The sequence below is a fragment of the Mobula hypostoma genome, chromosome 23 (genome assembly GCF_963921235.1).
Source record: "Mobula hypostoma chromosome 23, sMobHyp1.1, whole genome shotgun sequence".
Lineage (NCBI taxonomy): Eukaryota > Metazoa > Chordata > Chondrichthyes > Myliobatiformes > Myliobatidae > Mobula > Mobula hypostoma.
Window position 1 is genome coordinate 2327338 of NC_086119.1, and position 19865 is coordinate 2347202.

The 19865-nt window shown below is 46.9% G+C and overlaps 1 protein-coding gene across 1 annotated transcript in view; it reads right to left on the minus strand.

Annotated features, from left to right (window-relative positions):
• The window catches only part of smg6 (SMG6 nonsense mediated mRNA decay factor), a 534055-nt gene that overhangs the window by 490738 nt on the left and 23452 nt on the right, over positions 1-19865 (minus strand). The window contains exons 3-5 of the mRNA XM_063031015.1: positions 11044-11236; positions 5937-6047; positions 1232-1338 (exon numbers count right to left, since the gene is read on the minus strand). Coding sequence (XP_062887085.1) covers positions 1232-1338; positions 5937-6047; positions 11044-11236 — 411 coding nt within the window. The remainder of the gene's footprint in view (positions 1-1231; positions 1339-5936; positions 6048-11043; positions 11237-19865) is intronic.

The following is a 19865-nucleotide window of genomic DNA, read 5'->3' on the forward strand; positions in this document are numbered from 1 at the left end:
ATGTTGTGACAATGGTACAGCTCTATTACACATGGTACAGAGGCTGTGTGAGTGGGTGAAAACTTGGCAAATAGAGGTCACACTCTTCAGTAAGAGACAAGTCTAATGAAAGATTATCTAAATGGAGAAAGACTGTTCTTGTGCATGAATCACAAAAAGAAGCTAGGTACACTGCATGGCTTGGGAGGCAAGTGGCACACTGGTCTTTACTATAAGGGGGCTAGAAATATTGCTAAGTCTGCACCTGGATGATTGTGCACAGTTATCGACTATAATTCATCAGTGAAGAATGAGGCCATTCAGCCCATTGAGTATCTCTGCCATTCCATCGTATCTGATTTATTTGCCTTTCCAACCTCATTCACCTGCTTTTTCGTTGTTACTTTAGACTCCCTCACTAACCAAGAACCTATCAACCTCCACTGTAAGTATACCCAACGACTTTGCCTCCTCAGCCATCTGTGGCAATGAATTCCAGTTTCACTACCCTCTGGCTAAAGAAATTCCTCCTCATCTGTTCTGAGGCTGTGCCCCCTGGTCCTAGACTCGCCAACTATTGGACACATCCTCTCAATATCCAGTCTATCTGGACCTTACAATATGTTTTAATGAGATACCCTACCCACCATTCTTCTAAACTCCAGCGACTCCAGGCCCAAAGCCATCACACTCCTCAGACATTAACCATTTCATTCCCAGGATCATTCTCGTGAACCAGGGCAAGAAGCACTGAAAACTCCAAATCAAGATTTTGTTGGGTGAGGGAGGCAGTGTCAACAGCATCTCGATAAGCAGCATCAGCCTTTGGGGCTGTGGGCTGGGAGATCGGGTCCAATCGCACAGACAAGCACACAAATCCAGAAACCATGTCTCACTGCCAGCAGGGAGGAGTTACAGGAGCCTGAACACCAACACTCAGCGTTTTAGGAAAAGCTTCACCCCTTCACCATCTGAATTCTGAGCAGTCCATGCATCCATGAACACTACCTCACTGTTCCTTTCTTTACAATATTTATGTTGTAATTTATAGTAACTTTGTTCGTCTTTGCACTGCACTGACACAAAATCAAAATTCATGTAATATATGACAGTGATAATAAATCTGATTGTGATATATGGGGAAAGGATGGTGTCGCTGTGCTAACAACAGATTAGTACAAATCAGAACACAATCCAAAATGAAATCAAGTGGGGGTAGATTCCACTTCTCATCTGCACAGTGATACTGCACCTGCGTGCCTTGCCGTAGTTGGTGGTGTCATTTGCTTGCTCTCTGTAGCGGGCAATATCTCCCTGACAGATCAGACACCGCTGAGCACTGATCAATGCATACTTCACCTGGAGGGCAAACACAATGGGTTACCAGTCTGAAACTATAGAGGAGCGCTGAACACTTACAATGACGCTGCTACTCCAGAGCTACTGTGAGTTGGAGCAGAACACAACTGGCCAGAGAGCAGAGCACTACAGAGCGAGAACCCGAATTTCTTATGAAAAAAAATGTTAAATAGAGGAAAAGAAGAATTTTTTTTAATTAAGTTGGTCCAAAGTATACAGCGCTTCTTGAGGAGATTTGGTATGTCACCAAAATCTAGCAAATTCCTACAGATGCACTATGGAGAACATTCAGACTGGTTTCAGCAGGATTAGATGGGGAGCAAGGGTAAGAGGAGTCAGGTGGAACCAGTCCAGATCAAAAGTGATCGTACCCAGAGAAGCACAGCTTCTAAAAGCCAGGGAAAATTATTACCACTTAATTCATTATTTCCATTTCTCTCAGACCTGTTTAATCACTGCTGCAAGTCTCACTGGTACTCACAAGAGGTTTTTCAGTTACATTAACAGTAAAAGGATAATATTGTTCCATTGTTCAAGAAGGGAACTACAGGCCAGTGAGCTTGACTTCAGTTCTACAGAAGTTACGGCAGAGAATTCTGATGGACATATTTGGATAGTCAAGGACTGATCAGAAACAGTCAGCATGGTTTTGGTGTGGGAGATCATGTCTGGTGAATCTTTCAAAGTAACCTTTTCGTCCTTTGGAGGTAACTAAGGGGACAGATGAAGGTAAGCCAGTGGACGTTGTCTGTACAATGCCTATAAAAAGTATTCACTCCCCCCCTCAGAAGTTTTCATGTCTTATTGTTTTACAACATTGATTCACAAAAACTTCGCTGTTTTTGACACTGATCAACAGAAAGACACTTTGAGGTTATCCACTTTGGTGGCAAGAACAGGAAGGCAGATTACTACTTGAATGGTGTCAAGTTAGGAAAAGGGGAAGTACAACGAGATCTAGGTGTCCTTGTACATCAGTCACTGAAAGTAAGCGTACAGGTACAGCAGGCAGTGGAAAAAGCTAATGGCATGTTGGCCTTCATAACAAGGGAAGTTGAGTATAGGAGCAAAGAGGTCCTTCTGCAGTTGTACAGGGCCCTGGTGAGACCACACCTGGAGTACTGTGTGCAGTTTTGGTCTCCAAATTTGAGGAAGAACATTCTTGCTATGGAGGGAGTGCAGCGTAGGTTCACGAGGTTAATTCCTGGGATGGCAGAACTGTCATATGTTGAAAGATTGGAGCAACTGGGCTTGTATACACTGGAATTTAAAAGGATGAGAGGAGATCTGACTGAAACATATAAGATTATTAAGGGATTGGACACGCTAGAGGCAGGAAACACGTTCTCGATGTTGGGGGAGTTCAGAACCAGAGGCCACAGCTTAAGAATAAGAGGTAGGCCATTTAGTACGGAGTTGAGGAAAAACTTTTTCACCCAGAGAGTTGTGGATCTGTGGAATGCTCTGCCTCAGAAGGCAGGAGGCCAATTATCTGAATGCTTTCAAGAAAGAGATGGCTAGAGCTCTTAAAGATAGTGGAGTCAAGGGATATGGGGAGAAGGCAGGAACGGGGTACTGATTGTGGATGATCAGCCATGATCACAGTGAATGGCGGTGCTGACTCAAAGGGCCGAATGGCCTACTCCTGCACCTATTGTCTATTGTGTCAAAGTGAAAACAGATCTCTACGAAGTGATCTAAATTAATTACAAATATAAAACACAAAATAATTGTTTGCATAAGTATTCACCCCCTTTAATATGACACAACAAATCATCACTGATGCAGCCAATTGGTTTCTGAAGTCACATAATTAGTTAAAGGGAGATCACCGTGTGCAGTCAAGCTGTTTCAATTGATTGTAGTAAAAATACTCCTATATCCGGAAGGTCCAACTGCTGGTGAGTCAGTATCCTGGCAAAAACTACACCATGAAGGCAAAAGAACAGTCTAAGCAACTTCACAAAAAAGTTATTGAAAAGCACAAGTCAGGAGGTGGATACAAGAAAATTTTGAAGTCACTGAATATCCCTTGGAGTACAGTTAAGTCAATCATCAAGAAATGGAAAGAATATGGCACAGCTGTAAATCTGCCTTGGGCAGGTCATCCTCAAAAACTGAGTGACTGTGCAAGAAGGGGACTAATGAGAGAGGCCACCAAGAGACCTATGACAGCTCTGGAGGAGTTACAAGCTTCAGTAGCTGAGATGGGAGAGACTGCGCGTACATAGAGCTGTTGCCTGGGCACTTCACCAGTCACAGCTTTATGGGAGAGTGGCAAAGAGAAAGCCACTGTTGAAAAAAAACACATGAAATCTCAGCTAAAGTTTGCCAGAAGGCATGTGGGAGACTGAAGTCAGCTGGAAAAAGGTTCTATGGTCTGATGAAACCAAAATTGAGCTTTTTGGCCATCAGACTAAACGTTATGTTTAGTGTAAGTGAAACACCACACATTATCAAAAACCTCCATCCCTACCCTGAAGCATGGTTAACGTTCGTGCTGTGGGGATGCTTCACTGCAGCAGACCCTGGAAGGCTTGTGAAGGTAGAGGGTAAAATGAATGCAGCAAAATACAGGGAAATCCTGGAGGAAAACCTGATACAATCTGCAAGAGAACTGCTACTTGGGAGAAGATTTGTTTTCCAGCAAGACAATGACCCCAAGCATAAAGCCAAAGTTACACAGGAATAGCTTAAAAACAACAACGTTAATGTCCTGAAGTGGTTGTAAAGAAAGGGGGAAAATTGCAGTGTCCAGATGTGCAAAGCTGACAGAGACCTATCCACACAGATTCAAGGCTATAATTGCTGGCAAAGGTGCATCTACTAAATACACATTTGAAAAGGGTGAATACTTCTGCAATCAATTATTTTGTGTTTTATATTTGTAATTAATTTAGATCACTTTGTAGAGATCTGTTTTCACTTTGACAAGAGAGTCTTTTCTGTTGATCAGTATCAAAAAGCCAAATCCACTGTGACGCAATGTTGTAAAACAATAAAACATGAAAACTTCCAAAGGGGGTTGAATACTTTGTATTGGCACTGTAACTAAATCCTTTGATAAGGTCCCACAGGGCAGGCTGATCTGGAAGGTTAGGTCACGTGGGATTCAGGGGGAGCTGGTGAAGTGGATTCAGAATTAGCTCAATGACAGGAAGCAAAGGATGATAGTTGAAGGTTGATTTTCCAACTGGAGGTCTGCGACTAGCGGGCTGCTCCAGCGATCAGTGTTGGGGCCTCTGTTATTCATTATTCACAAATGATTTAGATGTGAACGTACACTGCACAATTGGCAAATTTGCCATGATACTAAACTGGGCGTATCATTGATTTTGAGGCAGGTTACAGTGAATTACAAAGATCTCAATCAGCTGGGGAGAGAGGCCGAGAAATGGCAAATCGATTTCAATTTGGGTATGTGTAAGGTGATGCATTTTGGGCAGTCAAACCAGATTAGGACCGACACAGTGAATGGCAGGGTACTGACAAGTTTCATGGACAGAGGGACCTGAGAATACAAGTGCACAGTTCACTGAAAGTGGCTGCACAAGGAGGCATTTAGCATGCTGGCCTTCGTCAGTCGGGGCATCAAGTTTCAGGGTTGGGACATTATGTTAAGAGTTATATACGTCAGTGTTGAGGTCACACTTGAAGTATTGTGTACAGTTTGGTCACCCTGTTACAGGAAAAATATTGTCAAATTGGAGAGGGTACACAAGAGATTCATGAAGATGCTGCCTGGACTAGAGGGACTAAGTTATATGTTCATAAAATCATGGGAGGTATAGATACGGTGGTCGGTCAAGGTTGATTCATACTTCTGCGTCAAATGGACGCCATAATCTACACAAGTGGCCTACGCGCTTTGTGAGCGTTTATACTTGTGCGTTGGTGTGTCTGTGTCACTCTGCAATTCGCGCATGTCACGCATGCGCACACACCTGCCCGTGCGAGGCTTCATGGTCATGGTAGTCTTTCTCAGGGTAAACAAGTTTAAAGCGAGCATCTTTTTTCGTAAAAGCGAAATGTATCCTCCATAATTCAGAGAAAGCATTGCAGCCAGAGTTCCTTCCCTGCCCTTCAGTCGTCCAATGGGAAGCTATTGCAGTGTAGGAGGAAATGCGATGCTACCAAGTGGACCAATCACTGTTGTTGCGGTCTGCTTTGCCGCGACGCGTAGTTACATTTTGGGAGAGGTGCGCGCCAGGCTACAGCATAGGGACCCGCGTAGGCTCTGCGTAGGGTTCGCGGTGACGCCATACCTACGGCATCGATTTGACGCAGAAGTATAAATCAACCTTCACACTCTTTTCCCCAGGGTTGGGGAGTCCAAAACTACATGGCACAGATAAAAGGTAAGTTGGAAGAGATTTTAAAAATACCTGAGAGGTAACTTCTTTATACAGGGGGTAGTGAGTGCCTAGGACAAGCTGCCAGAGGAAGTGGTTGAGGCAGGTACAACTGAAACATTTAAGAGGCATTTGGATAGGTAGATGGAGGGGAGGGGCCTGAAGGGTTATGAGCCGAATACAGGGAGGATAGTGTGCTCAGCTGGGCTGGGCTAAAGGGCCTGTTTCCATGCATTATCTACTCACCGCTTTACGAAGAGGCTTGCTACGTATGGCCATCCCATCCATGTAGTTTTCCAGTTTGAACTGGTACGTGACCTGCAGCTTGTGCAGGAGGTTCTCAAAGAAGCTGGTTCCCTAAAACAGAAACAGACTTGGGATCACAAGCCTGGTTTTTGGTACACATTGCACACTTCGCACCGACAGCAACAGGACACACAAACCTTCTCACTTCCTCTGACATTGGGGAAGGAAATACCCCTCAGGGCAGAAACAAGCCACCGTTTTTACTGGACGATACCCCTCACCTAACCAAGTACCCTTCCTTTGAACACACAGTTGCAAAAAAATGTGAGTGAAACCTTTTCAATTACCTGGTTTTCTGCATTAATTACTCATAAAATGTGGTCTGATCTTCATTTAAGTCCCAATAACAGACAAACACAACCTGCCAAAACTAATCACACACAAACAATATACTTCTCATTAATACTGAGTACACCATTTAAACAATCACAGTCTAGGTTCAAAAAGCTATGTGAATCTTGGGAATAATGCCTTCTAGAAAAAGTATTGTCTACAAATGGAGGAAACTCAGTACTGTTGCTACTCTCCCTAGGAGTGGGTGTCCTGCAAAGATCACACCAAGAGCACGACGTGCAATACTGAATGTCAAAAAGAAAACAAAGGTAACAGCAAAAGCCCTGCAGAAATCTCTAGAACTTGCTAAAGTTTCTCTTTGTGTGTCCACTATGAGAAAAACACTGAACAAAATGGTGTTCACGGAAGGGCACCATGGAGGAAACCACTGCTCTCAAAAAAGCATTGCTGCATGTATCAAGTTTGCAAAACACCACCTGGATGTTCCACAACATTACTGGGACAATGTTCTGTGGACAGAAGAGACCAAAGTGGAACTTTGTGGCAGAAATGCACACCATTGTGTTTGGATGAAAAAGGGCATTACACAACACCACCAAAACCTCATCCCAACTGTGAAGCACGGTGGAAGGAGCATCATGGGTTGAGCCGCTTTGCTGCCTCAGGGCCTGGACAGCTTGCAATCATTGAGGAAACAATGAATTCAAATTGTGTCAAGACATTTTACAGGAGAATGTCAGGGTAGCGGTCTGTCACCTGAAGCTTAATAGAAGTTGGATGATGCAACAAGACAATGACCAGAAACACAAATCAGTAACAGAATAATTTAAAAAGAAGAAAGTTCATGTTTTGAAATGGCCAAATTAGAGTTCAGACCTTAACCCAATTGAGATGCTGCAGCATGACCTGAAGAGGGCTGTTCATGCAAGGTATCCAGAAATAAAGGTGAACTGAAATAGTTTTGTATGGAGGAATGGTTAAAATTCCACCTTGCCATTGTGCAAGTCTGATCAGTAGCTACAAGACACATTTCGCGGAGGTTATTGCTGCTAAAGGAGGTTCTACCAGTTGTTAAATAAAAGGGTCAGCATACTTTTTCGAGCCTGGACTGTGAATGATTAAACAATATGTTCAATAAAGACATGAAGAGTACAATTGTTTGTGTGTTATTAGTATAATGCAGGCTGTGTATGTCTATTATTGTGACTGAGGTGAATATCAGACCACATTTTTTGAGTAATTAATGCAGAAAACCAGGGTTCACAAACACTTTCTTGCAACTGTATCTTATAAGGAAAGGTTGACTGAGCAAGGGCTTTCTTCTCTGGAGCCAAGGAAGAAGAGAGGTAACTTTACAGAGGTGTCTAAGATGATAAGAGGCATAAGTCAAGTGGACAAACAGATTCTTTCCCCCGCCATGGAAATGGTTAATACGAGGGAGCATAATTTTAAGGTGATTGAAGGAAAGTACAGAGGTAGTTTTTTTTTTAAAACACAGATTGGAGTATTCTGCTGAGATGGTGGCAGAGGCAGATACATTAGGGACATTTCAGAAACATGGAGGATAGAAAAATAAAAAGTGACGTGGGAAGGGGTAGGTTCCACTTGGAGTAGGTCAGCACAACATAGTAGCCTGAAGGGCCTGTACTGTGCTGTAATGTTCTATGTTAATGTATGACATTTATGTCAGATGTTAATATTTGACTGGAAAAAATGATTCAAGATTCATGTATAAATTATACAACCTTGAGATTTGCTTGCAGGTAGCCACAAGGCAAGAAACCCGAAAGAACCCAATTAAAGAAAAAAAGAATAAAAATAAAAATGAAAGCAGAAAAAAAATCATGGAAACGATGGAAGCGTAAAAGAGTATTACAAAGTTTCCAAATCCTGCAGGACAAACATGGCCTAGAACACAAGGACTGTTTTTAGGTACCTTCAAGTACGAAACTATGTTAACCAGAGTTGTAGATATACAGACCTATCAACAGTAGAATTAGAATTTTTCAAGATTCTGAATTCGGCTTGCAGTTCAATACCTAGTAAATCAGTTTCTCGATTATATAATGCACTCTCCCATGCTAAAAATGTAAACACATTGTATATTAAAGAGAAGTGGGAGAAAGAGGCGGGGTTGGTACTTTCAGAGGAGGCTTGGGGGAAAATCTGCAGCTTTCAATGGTCCTCGACTAATTCTTTGACTTGGAGAGAACATTGTTGGAAAAATATTATAAGATACTTCAAGACCCCATATCAGGAAAAATATAAAGATACAAACATGACGTGTTGGAGAAGGTGCGGCTCCAAGGAGGCAAATCATTTTCATGTTTTCTGGGATTGCCCTAAATTAAGTCTATATTGGGAAGGTATTCATAGAACATTAGTTAAGGTACTTAGGACCCAGATACCTCTGAACTTTGAGATGCTCTATTTGGGGCATGTATTGTTTCTTGAACAGAAGGAAGATATAAAGTTGCTGCAGGCCCTTTTAGCGGCAAGTAAGAAATCAATCACTAGAAAGTGGCTAAATCCAATACCACCTACATTAGAAGATTGGCACAAAATTATCTTGGAAATATTTAAAATGGAAAAGTTGACTTACTCCCTGAGAATTCAAAAAGAAAAATTTTATCAAATCTGGAATAAATGGATTGAATATATAACCCCAATGCGAGCAGACTTTAGATGACTCTCCTAATGATTTATACTGCTCTTCTCATCAACACAGTAATATTGCTAACGTAAGCACCCCTAGTCTAAATGTTTACTGTTTTTGTTTTTTTTTGGAAAATAGAGAATTAACACGAGTAAAGGGAAAGATTTGGGAAAGGGATAAAAAATGAAAAAATTAAGTAAATAAGTACATAGGGATGGGATAATTATGTCTGCGGGCAGGAGCAAGCATGAACAAGTTAGGATATAAACACCTACAATGGTTGTTACATAGGCTTACATACAACATTTTGGACCAGTGGAAATGGTCCAGAAGAGTTATATGGAAACTGTTATTACTATTTTCTTAACAACTAATACCATTACTTAGCCTAATAGATTAGAATAACCACAGTACATAATTATCTATTTAAGTGTCTAATTTCCTTTTATATCATCTCAATGTGTACTTAAGAATGTATAAATAATTATAGTTTTATACATATAAAAAATTGGAAAAGGTTATATGTGTGAAAAAAGTACATGATATTTGTGAATTCCTTATCCAAATAAAAATAAAATTTTTTTAAAAAAGGAAACAATGGAAGCGACTGAAAGCACTCCAAACCAAAACTGAGTCGAGTCCTCAGATCCGATCCCAGGGCAGCCCAGAGCACACCCAAAGCCTCGATTCATCTCTTCATCATATTAGTGGGCACGGCACACAGCAACCAGGGCAGTCTTCATAGACTCAGCACCATGACGATGACCATCACAGAGACCCAGCAAAATTAGCTCTTGTCCCAACCGACACCCTGTCTACAGACTATCTAGGCCGGTGTTTTGTTACATGCCTCAAGGAGATCTGTGATCTTTTTTGTGAGAATGATGTAATGGTCTTTTGGAGGTCACCTGGTGTAATTTTCCCGCCGGTGAGGTCACATGATGACATGTGCGCCACGGGTATATAAGGGAAGACCTCAGATGATGCAGTTAGTTTTTTAGTTTTCCAGCTAGAACGTTGATGTGTCTCCGTTTCTGTTGCGTATTTGTTTTTATAACACAGTTTCATTTTTAAAATGGTTGTTACGTTCTGTGGCAAGGTACAATAGTGTGGACTGGACATTTTTGCTAGATGTGTTGATGTACCTTATTCCAGCAGTAGTGCGGGAGAGTGAAGACTTTATCGAAGTACAGGACCCAAAGGATTGAGAGGAGTCAGTATCGTTCGGCAGTTTAACAAAAGAATCGACCTTATTGAGTCTTCGTTGAAGGAGTAGTGACCTGCATCGAAGATAACTCTTGCCAAAAGAGAAAAGAGTTCATGCAAGGTGCTCTCTAGAATTTAAGGTCAGTTGTTTTAAACTGTTTTTCCTGCATCGTGAATCCTTTCGACAGAACCAACAGGAAAGTTGCGTCTATGAAGAACTCCTTCTCCAGAGAAGTCTCTCCCAATTGAACGTATAAATCAGTTGGACTTTCGAATTTACCATTTTAAGAACTATATCTGACTTTACCGCTTTAAGAACTGTTTTCGCATTTAACGCTTTAAGAACCAGTGCCGAGTGACGATTTGTTGAACGGCTGCATAGTGGTTAACTTCCGGTTAAGGTTTTCGTTTGTTTTTTTTTATTGTTTATCCGTGTTTAATAAATGTTTGGTTGTTTTTATATAACCTGTCTCAATTGATATTCATTGTTGCCGGTTACATAACAGTTTAAATTGACTCCATAACGGAACAGCGAAGGCAAGGAAAGCAAGGAAACAGCAAGGACAAAAAGGGCAACAGTTCAGAGGGCAGAAGGAAAGAAAGTCAGAGAGGAGCTGGCTGATGAGAAGCACTTATAGCAAATAAAAATTTGAAGATCTACAGTTGCAAGAAAAAATTTGTGAACCCTTTACAATGTGTTCAATAAAGACATGAGAAGTTCAACTATTTGCGTGTTAATAGTATAGGCAAATTGTGAGTGTCTATTATTGTGACTGAGATGAAGATCAGACCACGTTTTATGAGTAATTAATGCAGAAAACCAGGTAATTGAAAAGGCTTCACAAACTTTGTCTTGCATCTATATGTTAAGTTTCATCTATATATTCTCACCTCATCCAATAATTTTAAAAGCCTCCCTCGGATCTCCACCCCGTTGTCTCCAGAGGGCTCCTTGAGCATCTGCCGGAACTTCTCAATGACCTGGTAGAAGGCATTTTTCCACATTGTCTGCTCCACATTCTGATTGTCAGAATATTCAATATCTGAGAGAATGCAACGCTCATACAAGAGCAGAATCTCTGCCCTACAGAAGAGAAAGAGGGAAGGATTTAATAACAGAAAACACTGCATATACAGGTTTCCCCCGCCATCCAAAGGTAGAGCGTTCCTACGAAACGGTTCGTAAGCCGGAATGTCGTAAAGTGAAGAAGCAATTACCATTTATTTATATGGGAAAATTTTGTGAGCATGCACAGACCCAAAAATAACCTACCAAATCATGCCAAATAACACATAAAACCTAAAATAACAGTATCATATAGTAAAAGCAGGAATGATATGATAAATACACAGCTTATATAAAGCAGAATTACTTTTCCACAATCATCGCCTGAACTGTTCTCCATAGCAAAAATCTCACACAAGCACCGTCGGCAAAAACACGGCACAAGCGCTCTCCAGTAACCTTCAAGCTATGAAGGTGCCAAATCATACCAAATAACACGTAAAAATACACAGCCGATATGAAGTAGAAATAATGTGTGTACAGTGTAGTATCACTTAATGGAATTGGGAAAGCGCGGAGCACACTGGTGATGGTGTGTTGGACTTGTCGGAGTTTGGGTGGTGCAGCGGCCCCCACCCTCTAGGCCGCCGAGCGATACATTGCCGCGAAGCATGTTGGGGTCCAGCAGCAGCCGGGAGGCATCCAGCACATCTTTAAGAAAAAAGCCGAAATAAACATGCTAATTAATTAGGTGCCGCCCGACACGTAATTGTCGGCCCAGATCAGTGCCGATTTCCGATTGCATTGCCTCTGATCTGGGCCGACAATTACGTGTCGGCGGCACCTAATTAATTAGCATGTTTATTTTGGCTTTTTTCTTAAAGATGTGCTGTGTGTCACCTGGCTATTGCTGCATTCTCCACGAATCCGTATCTGTCCGCGGCCTGGCTGTTGGGGTGGTGGGACACTGGGGTGTCATCTCGTCGTCTGTTTCCATTAGAGCAGGCAGCTCAGCTTCTCCTGTGATTGCCCGCCTCGATGTCGAAGGTCGAGGTTCGTCGTCTGCTGTGGCTGATGTGGAAGGCTTGCTTGACTGCTGAGCCTCGAGCATTTTTCTATCACACAGTTCTTTAATAAGGATTCAAACCATCCTGCAAATATCTCCTAAACCGACGTACCCTTTCAAAATTAAAGTCGTACTTTATCATTACTCATTCGGTTTCGATTGTTATCCTTTCCTCTTCCAATTGCATCAACTCTTCATCTATCAGTTCTTGGTCATGGAATGCCAAAACCTCTCCAACATCAACCTGGTCAACTTCCACAAGCCAAACCCACTTTGTCCTTACTTCATTCACCACGGTCGAAACGCTTCATTATGTCTCGTTTTACACCAAGTGTAACACCTTTACGAGCTCTTTTAGGCTTTTCCGATACCATAGAACTCATCTTGCAAACGGCTGCTCACAGACGTTTAAGTAATGCCAGCGAGATTGCAGTTCTGAATCCGGGGGAGAGCGGCTGCTTGGGGTCGCACTGCCTTTTATCACGCGCTGCTTTTTTCATAATAGTGAAAACACCTTCTGTTAGCGAAAACAGGGTACTAATGTAGGTCTTTCGTAACAGTGAAGTTGCACAAAGCGAACATTCAAAAAGTGGGGGACACCTGTACCCCTGTCAGTCAGCTCCTACAGAGAGAGGAACTGAGTTAATGCTTCAGAGCTAAGATCTGTGTCAGATTCACAGCAGCTGCAGCTCCGTGCAATAAGGATATTAATCAAACATCCTACAGCACAATATCAAGGGGCTTCATTGTCGACATGGGTTACACTCTGCAGTGAAGAGCTCAGACGCGATAAACCCCAGCACCACCAATGATTCCAAATAACACAACCACCTCAGTCCACAGGTTCCAGCGAGACTCGATCTTGGGTGCCACAGCAGCACGGCAGTTAGCGATTCGAGTTCAATTACCACCTCTGCTCCCATGACTGTGTGAGTTTCCTCTGCTCGCTCCAGTGTCATCCCACATTGAAAAGTTAGGGTCAGCAAGTTGTGAGCATGCAATATTGGTGCCGGAAACATGGCAGCTATCCCCAGCACATCCTCAGCCCCTCCTCAGACTAAGCTTCCCCATACCAATTACCCCATTTCCAACCCCAGTACAGAGCTCCCACACATCACTTACCCCGTCTCCAACCCCAGTAGAGCTCCCACACACACATCACTTACCCCGTGTCCAACCCCAGTAGAGCTCCCACACACACATCACTTACCCCGTCTCCAACCCCAGTAGAGCTCCCACACACACATCACTTACCCCGTGTCCAACCCCAGTAGAGCTCCCACACATCACTTACCACATGTCCAATCCCAGTACAGAGCACCCACACATCACTTATCCCGTGTCCAACCCCAGTAAAGCTCCCACACATCACTTACCCCGTGTCCAACCCCAGGAGAGCTCCCACACACACATCACTTACCCCGTGTCCAACCCCAGTAGAGCTCCCACACATCACTTACCCCGTGTCCAACCCCAGTAGAGCTCCCACACATCACTTACCCCATGTCCAACCCCAGTAGAGCTCCCACACACACATCACTTAGCCCGTGTCCAACCCCAGTAGAGCTCCCACACATCACTTACCCCGTGTCCAACCCCAGTAGAGCTCCCACACACACATCACTTACCCCTTGTCCAACCCCAGTAGAGCTCCCACACACACATCACTTACCGCGTATCCAACCCCAGTAGAGCTCCCACACATCACTTCCCCCGTGTCCAACCCCAGTACAGACCTCCCACACTTCACTTACCCCGTGTCCAATCCCAGTACAGAGCTCCCACACATCACTTACCCCGTGTCCAATCCCAGTACAGAGCACCCACACATCACTTACCCCGTGTCCAACCCCAGTACAGAGCACCCACACATCACTTCCCCCGTGCCCAACCCCAGTACGAGCACCCACACATCACTTACCGTGTCCAACCCCAGTATAGAGCTCCCACACATCACTTACCCCATCTCCAACCCCAGTAGAGCTCCCACACACACATCACTTACCCCGTGTCCAACCCCAGTAGAGCTCCCACACACACATCACTTACCCCGTGGCCAACCCCAGTAGAGCTCCCACACAACACTTACCCCGTGTCCAACCCCAGTAGAGCTCCCACTCACACATCACTTACCCCGTGTCCAACCCCAGTAGAGCTCCCACACACATCACTTACCCCGTGTCCAACCCCAGTAGAGCTCCCACACATCACTTACCCCGTGTCCAACCCCAGTAGAGCTCCCACACATCACTTACCCCGTGTCCAACCCCAGTAGAGCTCCCACACACACATCACTTAGCCCGTGTCCAACCCCAGTAGAGCTCCCACACATCACTTCCCCGTGTCCAAACCCAGTAGAGCTCCCACACACACATCACTTACCCCTTGTCCAACCCCAGTAGAGCTCCCACACACACATCACTTACCGCGTGTCCAACCCCAGTAGAGCTCCCACACATCACTTACCCCGTGTCCAACCCCAGTAAAAAGCACCCACACATCACTTCCCCCGTGTCCAACCCCAGTACAGACCTCCCACACTTCACTTACCCCGTGTCCAATCCCAGTGCAGAGCTCCCACACATCACTTACCCCGTGTCCAATCCCAGTACAGAGCTCCCACACATCACTTACCCCATCCAATCCCAGTACAGAGCACCCACACATCACTTACCCCGTGTCCAACCCCAGTACAGAGCACCCACACATCACTTCCCCCGTGTCCAACCCCAGTACGAGCACCCACACATCACTTACCGTGTCCAACCCCAGTATAGAGCTCCCACACATCACTTACCCCATCTCCAACCCCAGTAGAGCTCCCACACACACATCACTTACCCCGTGTCCAACCCCAGTAGAGCTCCCACACACACATCACTTACCCCGTGGCCAACCCCAGTAGAGCTCCCACACAACACTTACCCCGTGTCCAACCCCAGTAGAGCTCCCACTCACACATCACTTACCCCGTGTCCAACCCCAGTAGAGCTCCCACACACATCACTTACCCCGTGTCCAACCCCAGTAGAGCTCCCACACATCACTTACCCCGTGTCCAACCCCAGTAGAGCTCCCACACATCACTTACCCCGTGTCCAACCCCAGTAGAGCTCCCACACACACATCACTTACCCCGTGTCCAACCCCAGTAGAGCTCCCACACATCACTTACCCCGTGTCCAAACCCAGTACAGAGCACCCAAACATCACTTACCCCGTGTCCAACCCCAGTACAGAGCACCCACACATCACTTCCCCCGTGCCCAACCCCAGTACGAGCACCCACACATCACTTACCGTGTCCAACCCCAGTATAGAGTTCCCACACATCACTTACCCCATGTCCAACCCCAGTACAGAGCTCCCACACATCACTTACCCCATGTCCAACCCCAGTAGAGCTCCCACACACACATCACTTACCCCGTGTCCAACCCCAGTAGAGCTCCCACACATCACTTACCCCATGTCCAACCCCAGTAAAGCTCCCACACATCACTTACCCCGTGTCCAATCCCAGTACAGAGCTCCCACACATCACTTACCCCGTGTCCAATCCCAGTACAGAGCTCCCACACATCACTTACCCCGTGTCCAATCCCAGTACAGAGCTCCCACACATCACTTACCCCATCCAATCCCAGTACAGAGCACCCACACATCACTTCCCCCGTGCCCAACCCCAGTACGAGCACCCACACATCACTTACCGTGTCCAACCCCAGTATAGAGCTCCCACACATCACTTACCCCATCTCCAACCCCAGTAGAGCTCCCACACACACATCACTTACCCCGTGTCCAACCCCAGTAGAGCTCCCACACACACATCACTTACCCCGTGGCCAACCCCAGTAGAGCTCCCACACAACACTTACCCCGTGTCCAACCCCAGTAGAGCTCCCACTCACACATCACTTACCCCGTGTCCAACCCCAGTAGAGCTCCCACACACATCACTTACCCCGTGTCCAACCCCAGTAGAGCTCCCACACATCACTTACCCCGTGTCCAACCCCAGTAGAGCTCCCACACATCACTTACCCCGTGTCCAACCCCAGTAGAGCTCCCACACACACATCACTTAGCCCGTGTCCAACCCCAGTAGAGCTCCCACACACACATCACTTACCCCTTGTCCAACCCCAGTAGAGCTCCCACACACACATCACTTACCGCGTGTCCAACCCCAGTAGAGCTCCCACACATCACTTACCCCGTGTCCAACCCCAGTAAAAAGCACCCACACATCACTTCCCCCGTGTCCAACCCCAGTAGAGCTCCCACACACACATCACTTACCCCTTGTCCAACCCCAGTAGAGCTCCCACACACACATCACTTACCGCGTGTCCAACCCCAGTAGAGCTCCCACACATCACTTACCCCGTGTCCAACCCCAGTAAAAAGCACCCACACATCACTTCCCCCGTGTCCAACCCCAGTACAGACCTCCCACACATCACTTACCCCATCCAATCCCAGTACAGAGCTCCCACACATCACTTACCCCATCCAATCCCAGTACAGAGCACCCACACATCACTTACCCCGTGTCCAACCCCAGTACAGAGCACCCACACATCACTTCCCCCGTGTCCAACCCCAGTACGAGCACCCACACATCACTTACCGTGTCCAACCCCAGTATAGAGCTCCCACACATCACTTACCCCATCTCCAACCCCAGTAGAGCTCCCACACACACATCACTTACCCCGTGTCCAATCCCAGTAGAGCTCCCACACACACATCACTTACCCCGTGGCCAACCCCAGTAGAGCTCCCACACAACACTTACCCCGTGTCCAACCCCAGTAGAGCTCCCACTCACACATCACTTACCCCGTGTCCAACCCCAGTAGAGCTCCCACACACATCACTTACCCCGTGTCCAACCCCAGTAGAGCTCCCACACATCACTTACCCCGTGTCCAACCCCAGTAGAGCTCCCACACATCACTTACCCCGTGTCCAACCCCAGTAGAGCTCCCACACACACATCACTTACCCCGTGTCCAACCCCAGTAGAGCTCCCACACATCACTTACCCCGTGTCCAAACCCAGTACAGAGCACCCAAACATCACTTACCCCGTGTCCAACCCCAGTACAGAGCACCCACACATCACTTCCCCCGTGCCCAACCCCAGTACGAGCACCCACACATCACTTACCGTGTCCAACCCCAGTATAGAGTTCCCACACATCACTTACCCCATGTCCAACCCCAGTACAGAGCTCCCACACATCACTTACCCCATGTCCAACCCCAGTAGAGCTCCCACACACACATCACTTACCCCGTGTCCAACCCCAGTAGAGCTCCCACACACACATCACTTACCCCGTGTCCAACCCCAGTAGAGCTCCCACACATCACTTACCCCATGTCCAATCCCAGTACAGAGCACCCACACATCACTTACCCCGTGTCCAACCCCAGTAAAGCTCCCACACATCACTTACCCCGTGTCCAACCCCAGTAGAGCTCCCACACACACATCACTTACCCCGTGTCCAACCCCAGTAGAGCTCCCACACATCACTTACCCCGTGTCCAACCCCAGTAGAGCTCCCACACATCACTTACCCCGTGTCCAACCCCAGTAGAGCTCCCACAGACACATCACTTAGCCCGTGTCCAACCCCAGTAGAGCTCCCACACATCACTTACCCCGTCTCCAACCCCAGTGGAGCTCCCACACACACATCACTTACCCTGTGTCCAACCCCAGTAAAGCTCCCACACACACCACTTACCCCGTGTCCAACCCCAGTAGAGCTCCCACACATCACTTACCCCGTGTCCAACCCCAGTAGAGCTCCCACTCACACATCACTTACCCCGTGTCCAACCCCAGTAGAGCTCCCACACATCACTTACCCCGTGTCCAACCACAGTAGAGCTCCCACACACACATCACTTACCCCGTGTCCAACCCCAGTAGAGCTCCCACACATCACTTACCCCGTGTCCAATCCCAGTATAGAGCTCCCACACATCACTTACCCCGTCCAATCCCAGTACAGAGCTCCCACACATCACTTACCCCGTGTCCAACCCCAGTACAGAGCTCCCACACATCACTTACCCCGTGTCCAACCCCAGTATAGAGCTCCCACACATCACTTACCCCATGTCCAACCCCAGTACAGAGCTCCCACACATCACTTACCCCATGTCCAACCCCAGTATAGAGCTCCCACACATCACTTACCCCGTGTCCAACCCCAGTATAGAGCACCCACACATCACTTCCCCCGTGCCCAACCCCAGTACGAGCACCCACACATCACTTACCGTGTCCAACCCCAGTATAGAGTTCCCACACATCACTTACCCCATGTCCAACCCCAGTACAGAGCTCCCACACATCACTTACCCCATGTCCAACCCCAGTAGAGCTCCCACACACACATCACTTACCCCGTGTCCAACCCCAGCAGAGCTCCCACACACACATCACTTACCCCGTGTCCAACCCCAGTAGAGCTCCCACACATCACTTACCCCATGTCCAATCCCAGTACAGAGCACCCACACATCACTTACCCCGTGTCCAACCCCAGTAAAGCTCCCACACATCACTTACCCCGTGTCCAACCCCAGTAGAGCTCCCACACACACATCACTTACCCCGTGTCCAACCCCAGTAGAGCTCCCACACAACACTTACCCCGTGTCCAACCCCAGTAGAGCTCCCACACATCACTTACCCCGTGTCCAACCCCAGTAGAGCTCCCACAGACACATCACTTAGCCCGTGTCCAACCCCAGTAGAGCTCCCACACATCACTTACCCCGTCTCCAACCCCAGTGGAGCTCCCACACACACATCACTTACCCCGTGTCCAACCCCAGTAGAGCTCCCACACACACATCACTTACCCTGTGTCCAACCCCAGCAGAGCTCCCACACACACCACTTACCCCGTGTCCAACCCCAGTAGAGCTCCCACACATCACTTACCCCGTGTCCAACCCCAGTAGAGCTCCCACTCACACATCACTTACCCCGTGTCCAACCCCAGTAGAGCTCCCACACATCACTTACCCCGTGTCCAACCACAGTAGAGCTCCCACACACACATCACTTACCCCGTGTCCAACCCCAGTAGAGCTCCCACACATCACTTACCCCGTGTCCAATCCCAGTATAGAGCTCCCACACATCACTTACCCCGTCCAATCCCAGTACAGAGCTCCCACACATCACTTACCCCGTGTCCAACCCCAGTACAGAGCTCCCACACATCACTTACCCCGTGTCCAACCCCAGTATAGAGCTCCCACACATCACTTACCCCATGTCCAACCCCAGTACAGAGCTCCCACACATCACTTACCCCATGTCCAACCCCAGTATAGAGCTCCCACACATCACTTACCCCATGTCCAACCCCAGTACAGAGCTCCCACACATCACTTACCCCGTGTCCAACCCCAGTACAGAGCTCCCACACATCACTTACCCCGTGTCCAATCGCTCCAACCCCAGTAGAGCTCCCACACATCACTTACCCCGTGTCCAACCCCAGTAGAGAGCTCCCACACATCACTTACCCCGTGTCCAACCCCAGTACAGACCTCCCACACTTCACTTACCCCGTGTCCAACCCCAGTAGAGCTCCCACA